The 10,300-nt window shown below is 47.8% G+C and overlaps 1 protein-coding gene and 1 non-coding gene across 5 annotated transcripts in view; both read right to left on the bottom strand.

Moving 5' to 3' along the window:
* Window positions 1-980: 980 nt before the first annotated feature.
* The window catches only part of ZBED3 (zinc finger BED-type containing 3), a 10,524-nt gene continuing 1,204 nt past the window's right edge, over window positions 981-10,300 (bottom strand). For 2 of the 4 annotated variants that reach the window (XM_038765949.1, XM_038765947.1), the window contains exons 2-3: window positions 3,547-4,532; window positions 981-2,790 (exon numbers count right to left, since the gene is read on the bottom strand). In XM_038765949.1, the coding sequence (XP_038621877.1) occupies window positions 2,041-2,760 (720 nt within the window). In that variant the 5' untranslated portion in view covers window positions 2,761-2,790; window positions 3,547-4,532 and the 3' untranslated portion in view covers window positions 981-2,040. The remainder of the gene's footprint in view (window positions 2,791-3,546; window positions 4,533-10,300) is intronic. The other 2 variants (XM_038765948.1, XM_038765950.1) reach the window with 2 other exon arrangements.
* LOC119944964 lies at window positions 3,871-4,006 on the bottom strand. Its single transcript, XR_005456103.1, has one exon. It is a non-coding gene; the product is annotated as a small nucleolar RNA SNORA47 (small nucleolar RNA).

Raw genomic sequence — 10,300 nt, 5'->3', positions numbered from 1 at the left:
ACCATAGAAGTAAGGGCGGAGGTGGGGGGGGGGGGGTCCCAGAGGGAGCCCGGGGCCAGGCCTCTAGAGCAATTTTGCCCTTATCTCCTGCTCCTTGGGGTCCCACTGGGATGGGTGAGCCAAAAACCTGCATTGATTGCCTATTCCCCCTCATGTCAAGAAAAAGCTATGGATGATTAACTTCAAGACACTGCCAGCTCTCCACCCACCAATCATCCTGGCTCCTCTCACACTACACCTCAGCTCACATACTTCTTTCAAGCTACTGCACTGGTCCCCATACCCTTCTCTCTCGCTGTCAACCTCTTTCTAACACCTTCCCCTTTCACCTTTGGCAGACCACTGCTTTCCCCATCTTCAAAGCCCTTCTGAAATCAATTCTCCATCATGAAACCTTTCTGATTAATCTCTCTACTCTGCACCCTACTTCCCCCACTGCTGCCACTTCAGCACTTCCGTGTCACAAAGAATTTCAGGACTCATCCACACAGGTCTCACAAGTACATATCTTTACACTACGCTGCTTCCCCTAAATATAGTTCATTTTAGCATCTGTCTACATGGCTAGATGGCAAGCTCTCGGGCGGGACGAGATCTTGTCTTACTACCTCCACTGAACTCCTCCAAGCACTTAGTACAGGGCTCTGCACAGAGTAGTCCCTCAATAAGCACTACTGACTGATTGATAAGATGGCCCCAGCTCAGGGCTGGATAGAGGGGGAAGGCAGGGGCGGGGAGGGGGCTGCGGCACCCGGTTTCCTGAGTGATTCCTGACCTGGGTCTGCTCAGTTCCAGACATTCTGTAGGGTGTTTGCCAGCCCTAAAGCAGGCCTCAGGGGTCCTGGGATCCTGGAACAAGGTCAACATGAATGTGATCTGCTGGGGAAAAAACAAACATGCAAGCAGCTACCAGGCTTCTCCCACCTGATTCTCAAATTAACCCACACTGGTACAGCCAAGAAACTTAGAGGCCAGAAAAATCAAAGGAAAATATCATATTTAATACTCCAACTGCCCCATGTGATAAGGGTTTTACAGCCAGAACTGCCTCACCACCATCCCCAGGACCAACATAGGATCCTTCCTCTCTGCCTCCCGATCTTTTCCAAAGTTCTAAGCCACATAAAGCCACCTCCTCCTCAGAGCAATCGGCGAATAAATACCACTGATTGATTGATTAGACTGTGATCCTCATGTGGGACAGGCACTGTGTCCAATCTCCTGATTATCTTGCATCTAACCCAGTGTTTAATACAGTGCTCAGCACATAGTGAAAAAGTTTAACAAAAGAGGGCACAGATGACAAAAAGATAACAGAAGTGGTCAATTCTCCAGATAATAAACCTAGATTCTGGCGACTCTGGTCCTGGAGAAGGCTTCAACCTGGCCAAAACAAAGCTTAAACCACGTTCTTTAATTTAACAGTACAGGACACAGTGTCGGGATTGTACAAAATTTACCCAAACAGCTTGAGGTTGACAATGGTAAACACATATGATTGTATAAAGATATGTACAGTACCCATGCTGTGAAAAGGTTCTGAATTAGGAAACCATATAAAATGCTGCTGCTGTTGCTGCTACTGCTGCTGGCTCGGGTTCAAACCCAACCCCATCGCAGCAGAATGCTTTAATCACACCCCCAGCGGCCCTGCCAGGAGCCAGCTGTCTCTGGAGCGGTGCAGAGCATGAGAATGGTACCTGCGGTTGGGGACAAAGTTTCCGACCTATAAAAACCACCCAGGAGTTGCTCATATCTCTAGCTCAGCAGCAGTTCCTCTGTGCAGTGGAGCACCTTTCTGGGTGGGCCTCGCCCGTCGTGATGGTCAGCAAGATTGGCCTCCCCTCATGAAGACCCAGGCACTGCCCACTGCTCCCTTCGGAAGTGGCCAGGGAGACCGGGCACATTCCACTGTCAACTCAATGGCCGACGTCAGACAAGGGTGAAAGGACTGAAACGTTCAGTACACAAAACACGGCCACTAGTCCTTTAGTGGGGAGCAGAGAGACCGCCTTTGGTTCAGCTTTGGCTGAGGCCAGGCTAAAAATGAACTTTGGTTACTAAGTGGCTTTCCCTGCTGTTGTCATCGTCCTCTTCCTCCTCCTCTTTGACGGGCGCTGGCAGAGGGGCAGAGGCTGCAGCCAACGCGGTCTCTCTCCTGCATGCCTCCAGCAGCCGGGCCTGCAGCTCCTCCTCCTCCACGTGGAGGTCTTGCATCTTTTTGGCCAAGGCCCGCTCCTCCTCCTCGACGGCCCTCCTCCTCAACTCCACCGCCTGCTCACGCCACTCCACCGCCCATTCACGCCGCTCTGCCACCCGCTCCCGCTGCTCTATCTCCCGCTCGCGCCTCTCCACCTCCCGCTCCCGCTGGCTTGCCCGCGCAGCCAGGGCGCCCATCTGCTCCACCAGCCGGCCCCAGTCCCCCTCCGCCCCGGGCGAGGGCTGCGGGAGGGCAAGGGCGGGGGCGGCCACTTCCAGGTGCAGCCTGCTCTGCCGCCGCCCGCTCTTCTCCAGCTCTTGCTTGTGCATGCTCTTCAGGTGCTTCCAAAGGGCCGTCGTCCCCACGTTGAAGCCTGGGCCCCGGCTGACCTGCTTGCCACAGAGTCGGCAGGTGGCATACTGACTGGCCGGGTGCCCCGAGCGGGCCGAGGCCAAGTGGAAGTACTCCCAAGCCTCCGAGTACCTCGCTCCTCGGCCATGGGCTAAGGGGGCCGGCCCAGTCATCCCAAGAGCTCCGGGGTCCAAGCCTTGCTCTTCCATTGGGACCTCCTCTTCACACCTCAGTTTTCCCTGGGTGAGAGGAAAAAAAAAAACCCAAAGCAACATAACTCCGCTTGCTACCCACTCTCCTTGCCCCTCAAACAGCTCTCTCCAGACCCGCGGATCCTTTTGCTTCGGTTTTTCTTTCCATTGATCAATCCATATAATAATCATAGTTGTGGTATTTGTTAAGCACTTACTATATTCCAGGCACTTTGCTGAGGTGGATACAGGATAATCTGATTGGACACAGTTCCTGTCCCATATAGGACTCACAGGTTAATCCCCATTTTACAGATGAGGTAACTGAGGCACAGAGAAGTGAAGTGACTTGCCTAAGGTCACACAGCAGGGAGACAGAATTAGAACCCATGTCCTTCAGATTCCCAGGCCCCCGCTCTATCCACTAGACCATGTCGTGCATCCATTGAGTGCTTACCGTATGCAGAGCACTGTACTAAGAGCTTGGGAGAGGACAATGTAACAGAGTTGGTAGGCACATTCCCTGCCCACAAGGAGCTCACAGTCTAGTTTCGACTTCACCCACATCTTCACGGTTCCCATGCCTTTAACATTACAACCATCAGCCGCAGTAGTCATGAGGATCTGAAAAGCAGTGAACTGGAAAAGCAAGGTGCTAGGGAAGAGTTCTGCAGCCTCTCACCCTCTAGCAGGGAGAAAAGCTAGAGCAAATTCAATCCCTGACAAATTCTCTTGCCCTGGGAATCTGGCCGTGTGCAGCGAGGAACCTCTGCATAGGGAGGAAAACCGATAAGGGCTTCTTACACTGTCAGGGCTCGATCCGAGGTATTCAGGGCTGGCGTACAAAGGGGAGCAGCAAGACTCACTCTGGTATCTTCAGCCATTAGAGGCCCAATTCTCAACCTGGCTCCATTTTGGGAAGGGAAAGAAAGGATATTTAAAACAGCTTTTTGTGGAATAAGCACAAACATTTATTGTCTGAAATAAAACATTTTAGAAAACAAGGGCAGCCCTGGGCACTGTGGACTTGATCACTAAGGATTATTTCAATCACTCTCCACTCCAGGGTCCAGAACCAAGAATGATTCGACAAGACCAAGGAAACTACATGTAGATAACAGACCACAGATGATGTGTGCAAATGCAGTACGGTCCCTCCCAAATCACAGGAGGCACATAAGTTGCTTTTGCATTTTAATGTTGGAGGCTCTAACCAGTAAGAGGCAGCACGGTAGAGAAACTGCCTTACCTTCTCAGTCCTCCAAGAACACCTGTGTCGCTCAGGCTAAGATCATACTTCAGGGATTTATTAGCTCAAGTTGGAGGGAAGATGGTGAAAAAGAAAGATATTAGCCAGAGTTTTCCAGAAGTACAGAATCTAAGTTCCCCCATTAGACTCTGAAGTCACAGTTGCTCATTTTAAGGACAGCAAAAGGGTGGTTTGGTCTAGAGACGAGCCAAGCTGGGAGGGGTTGGGGTGAGTGTAATGGCTAGGAAAGAGGCCATGAGGATCCAGGAGGAAGACTTACTGTTAAGCCACACAGTCACCAGGCACAACCCCTTCCCCAGCCTCAGGGGTGTATCCTGAACCTCCAGCTGAGAAAACAGTGTTTAGCCAAAGGGATTTTGAGTAATTTTGAAAGAAAAGACCAGGGGGTCTGAGGCATCTCTTAACATTTTTATCCCTCACCTCAAATCATTCTCCAATCGCTCTCTCTGGAATGTTCCGGAGACCCCCAAATCCACCTCTGCTGGCCCGGGCTGCATCTGACAGCAGTATTTTCTGGAACCTGAAATAACAATAATAATTATTATTATGGTATTTGTAAGCGCTTACTATGTGCCAAGCACTGTTCTAAACACTGAAGTAGATACAAGTTAATCAGGTTTGTCACAGTCCCTGTTCCACATTGGGCTGACACTCAATACCCATTTTTTACAGATGGGGTAACTGCGGCCCAGAGAAGTTAAGTGACTTGCCCAAGGTCACACAGCAGACAAATGGTAGAGCTGGGATTAGAACCCATGACCCTCTGACTCCAAGGCCTGTGCTCTATCCATTACTCCATGCTGCTTCTCAACTTGCCCGCGGGAAGCTCCCAAGCATTCACTTTAACTATGATTTTGTTTTCTGTTTAACCTAGAGCTCTTGAATCTATCTTTGGAGTAAGCCAAGACAAAACAGATTTGTTTTAACTCTGCTGCAGTGGAAATCCCTTCAGTTTCCAATTCCAAAACACTTCCTCCACCCTGCTCCAAGATAAGGTTCTTAGGGAAGCAGAATTGCTGCCGATATTTCCATAGCAGCCTGGCCAAATGGATAGACCATGGGAGTCAGACCTGGGAGTCAGAAGGATCTGGGTTCTAATTCCGGCTCCCCACTTGTCTGTTGGGTGACCTTGGGCAAGTCACTTCATTTCTCTGGGCCTAAGTTACCTCATCTGTAAAATGAGGATAAAGACTGTGAGCCCCACATGGGACATGAACTGTGTCCAACCTGATTAGCTTGTATTAACCTCAGCGTTTAACAAATTACCATAAAAAAGTTCATCTAAAGGCCCTGAGTAACTGAAGAACATTCACACTCTCTATAAATTTCAGCAAGAAGGTGTCCCACCCTTCTAGTCATCTACTGCAGACTCAGACTCACTACTGCTGCTGGGCTTTTTGGTTTAAAGATGTGAGCTCCCTATCTAGGCAAGTTGTGGAGAAAGGCAATGGCTTTTGAACACGAGGAACCTACCTGCCATTCTTGCCAAACTTTACATTCAAATCTACCTGATCCCTTTGCAAAATTTCAGCAGGTTCACAAACGGCACAGCCTAGAATTAATTCTGTGGGAGGGAGAGGAAAAGGAACGAGTACAAGGGGCCTTCAAAAATGTCCAACAGAATAGTCAAGTGAGAAGCATCCTATCTGCAAAGCACTGGGTGTATTTTCTGTGACCTTGACTATGTACTGGAATTTCTCAGCTGTAAATTTTCCCCAAAAAGATCCACGTGCTGCTATTATTGCCTATTAACACAAGTCAAATGCTGGGCCAGAAAGTACCACGTTCCTGCCTATCAAAACATTGCCTAATTAGCAGAATGTACGGAGTATCTACTGAGCACACAGCACTGTACTAAGCACTTGGAAAGGTACTGTAGAGTTAAACATAATCCCTGCCCATAAGCAGGACCTAGGAGTCAGAGACCCTGGGTTCTAATCCCAGCTCTACCGCTTGTCTGCTGTGTGACCTTGGTCAAATAACTTAACTTCTCTGTGCCTCAGTTACCTCATCTGTAAAATAGGGATTATATTTTACTCCCTTCTACTTAGACTGTGAGCCCTGTGTGGAACCATCTGATTACCTTATGTCCATCCCAGCTCTTAGTACAGTACTTGGCATATAGTGCTTAACAAGTACCATATGAATAAAATAATACAGGAGATTATCATCTAATGGGGGAGGCAGACACTAAAATAGTTTACAAGCAGGAAGGAGGAGGAAAAGGGAATAAAAAAATGAGTTACTGCTTAAATAATAGGGTTGTGTTACAGGTGGTTTGGCATTCACAGTGCTTAGGTGGCACTGGGAGCTGGGGTGGGGATATTATCTAGGGAGATTAGAAATTAATTGGGGAAGGCTGTCTGGAGGAGGTGTGACTTCAGAAGGGCTTTCAAGATGGGGAATGATGCTTTGGAAAAATGACAGTCACAGCAGAGTGAAGTACGGACTGGAGAGTTGGGTTGACGAAGCAGGGAAATCAGCAAGGAGGCTGATGTACCGGTCGAGCTGAGCTACGATAAATACTTGGACCAATATGTTGACCTTTAGGGTGGCGAGTAAAAGGACAATCAAAGGTATTTATTGAGCGCTTACTGTGTGCAGAGCCCTGTACTAAGCATTTGGGAGAGTACAACATAAAATAATTACAGCCGAGTCTGAAAATGCTGTAGAGGAAAAATTGACAGAATTTGTCAATAGATTGAGTATGGGGATTGAAAAAAGAAGTCATGGATAACAGCAAGGTTATGGGCTTGAGAGATGGAGAAGATGGCATTAATTGTGATGGAAAAGTAGATTTAGGAGGGAAGATGAGGATTTTATGTTCATTCATTCAATCGTATTCATTGAGCGCTTACTGTGTACTAGGCGCTTGGGAAGTACAATTTGGCAACATATAGAGACGGTCGGTCCCTACCCAACAACAGGCTCACAGTCTAGAAGGGGGAGACAGACAACACCACAAAATAAGTAGACAGACTTCAATACCATCAGAATAAATAGAATTATAGATATAGACACATCATTAACAAAATAGAGTAATAAATATGTACAAATACACACAAGTTCTGTGTGTATCAACAAGCTGTTGATAGAGTCATCCCAACTCTGGACCTCCCTGTAGAGTTGAACCCCCAGAACAGATCTGAGGCCTCTGCTGTATGGGCAGGCACAAGAATTAGTCATTTCTGCCACTGTGTAAGTGTATCTAGTTCCCCTAGAATGTGCGGTTTGTTCTTGTGAAACCTTGCATTAAGGAAACCTTGGGCTGGAGTAAGCACACATTCCTATGCTGATCACACGCACACAAGCAGTTTCTTCAATCAGGCAGCACACTGATCCCAGACAAGATCGTCTTGTCCAAAGAACTTTCCCTAATCGCATTCGAGCTCAAATGTGGATCGAAAACACCCTGTTATGGGTAGAACTGCATGTATCAGAGAATGATATATTAGGGAATGTTCTTGCCACAACACGAGTCTGTTCCGTTATAAACTAGTAGACACAAGTCAGATTCAGTGTAGGATGAAACGGTTGTGCATGTGTGTGTTGTTGGTTGAGGTGTGATGTTGCTACATTTCCTAGCCTCTGTCTTATTGCCCTGGGCCATTCAGGGCTTTGTGTTTCTTGGTGGTTTTGCAACTTTACGGTACTTAATGCAGTGAAATTACTAAGTGACAGCAGCCTAATGCATTCTGAACTGTAAACTCATTATAGGCAGGGAACCTGTCTGCTAATTCTGTTATAGTTTCCCAAGCGCTTAGAGTTCTGCACATAGTAAGCTCTCAATAAATATGACCGATGGATGGATGTAATGATAATATAGCAGCTTGGCTTAGTGGATAGAGCAAAAGCCTAGGAGTCAGAAGGTCATTCAATTCAATCATATTTATTGAGCGCTTACTGTGTGCACAGCACTGTACTAAGCGCTTGGGAAGTACAAGTTGGCAACATATAGAGACGGTCCCTACCCAACAGTGGGCTCACAGTCTAGAAGGGGGAGACAGAGAACAAAACAAAACATATTAACAAAATAAAATAGAATATGTTCAAATAAAATAAATAGAGTAATAACTATGTACAAACATATAAACAAGTGCTGTGGGGAGGGGAAGGAGGTAAGGTGCGGGGGATGGGGAGGAGGAGGAGGGGGAGAGGAAGGAGGGGGCTCAGTCTGGGAAGGCCTCCTGGAGGAGGTGATGGGTTCTAATCCTAGCTCCGCCACATGTCTGTAGTATGACCTTGGGCAAGTGACTTCACTTCTCTGGGCCTCAGTGACCTCATCTGTAAAATGGGGATTAAGAGTGTGAGCCCCACGTGGGACAGGGTTTGCATCCATCCTGATTACCCTGTATCTACCCCGGCGCTTAGAACAATGATTGGCACATAGTAAGCATTTAACAACCAGCGTGGCATAGTGGCAAGAGCTGGGCTTGAGAGGTAGAGGATGCGGGTTCTAATTCCGGCTCCGCCACTTTCATTCATCCATTCAGTAGCATTTATTTAGTGCTTACTGTGTGCAGAACACTGTACTACGCGCTTGTGAAGTACAAGCCGGCAACATACACAGACAGTCCCTACCCAACAACAGGCTCACAGTCTAGAAGGGGGGAGGCGGACAAGAAGACAAAACACTTGTCTGCTGTGTGACCTTGGGCAAATAACTTCACTTCTCTGTGCCTCAGTTACCTCATCTGTAGAATGGGGATTACTCCTGTGAGCCCCACGTGGGACAACCTAATTACTCTGTATCTAACCCAGTGCTTAATAAGTACATAACAGGCGCTTAATAAGTACCATCATTATTATTAAGTATCATAATAATTACTGTTATAGATATTAGTTTAGAAAAGTATCAGTCTTGGTGGTGCCTTACAATCATCAACCCACTAACCTGTGAGTTTTACTTGAATCAACGATTATTAGAATGCACTTTCCCTGCAACACAAGGTAATTATGGAACAAAACTCCCGCGTTGCATCAGAACCGAATTTAGGGAGCTTCCCCAGCAAGCCAGGGGCTTCGTAGACCACGGAGGGCAGGCTGGAGGAGGCTCATTTCTTGGTATAACCAGGTGAGACCCTTCCGGTGACCCGGGATCCCAGGCTGTCCACCCGCGACCGTGTTTTGGGCCCTGGCGGTGCTAATTTGGGGGCTCAAGGGTCGGGGCGGGGTGGGGGTGGGGGGGAAGAAGGAGAGGGAGGGCGGGAAAGAAAGGCTCCTCTGGGGTGCAAAGCCCCGGGGCCACGCTCAGGAGCAGGAAAAGTTCATTCATTTATTCAATCGTATTTATTAATAATAATAATAACGATGGCATTTGTTAAGCGCTATGTGCCAAGCACTGTTCTCAGCGCTGGGGGGATACAAGGTAATCAGGGTGTCCCACGTGGGGCTCACAGTCTTAATCCCCATTTTACAGATGAGGGAACTGAGGCCCAGAGAGTAATAATAATAATAACGATAATAATAATGGTATTTGTTAAGCACTATGTGCAAAGCACTGTTCTAAGCACTGGGGGGTATACAAGGTGATCAGGTTGTCCCACGTGGGGCTCACAGTCTTAATCCCCATTTTACAGATGAGGGAACTGAGGCCCAGAGAATAATAATAATAATAATAATAATGGTATTTGTTAAGCGCTTACTATGTGCAAAGAACTGTTCTAAGCACTGGGGGGGATACAAGGTGATCAGGTTGTCCCCCGCGGGGCTCACAGTCTTAATCCCCATTTTACAGATAAGGTAACTGAGGCTCAGAGAAGTTAAGTGACTTGCCCAAGGTCACACAACAGACGTGTGGCGGAGCCGGGATCTGAACCTACGACCTTTAACTCCAAATCCCGTGCTCTTTCCAGTGAGCCATGCTGCTTCTTAGTTAAGTGACTTACCCAAGGTCACACAGCTGACAAATGGCGGAGCTGGGATGAGAACCCACGACATCTGACTCCCAAGCCCGGGCTCTAAGCGCTTAATAAATGTCATTATTATCATTATTATTATTATTTCCTCTGAGCCACGTGGGTTTAGCGAGTCGAGGGGACGTGGAAGGGAGGGGGAACTGAGGAAAGGGGGCTTAGTCTGGGAGGGCCTCCTGGAGGAGGTGCACCTTCTGTGGAGAGTGATTCATTCATTCAATCATATTTATTGAACGCTTATTGTGTGCAGAGCACTGTACTAAGCGCTTGGGAAATACAAAGTCGGCAACATATAGAGACGGTCCCTCCCCAACAACGGGCTCACAGTCTAGAAGGGGGAGATAGACAACAAAACAAAACATGTAGACGGGTG

This window comes from Tachyglossus aculeatus, chromosome 23 (genome assembly GCF_015852505.1).
Source record: "Tachyglossus aculeatus isolate mTacAcu1 chromosome 23, mTacAcu1.pri, whole genome shotgun sequence".
Taxonomy (NCBI): domain Eukaryota; kingdom Metazoa; phylum Chordata; class Mammalia; order Monotremata; family Tachyglossidae; genus Tachyglossus; species Tachyglossus aculeatus.
This window is presented reverse-complemented; position numbering and strand designations above follow the sequence as displayed.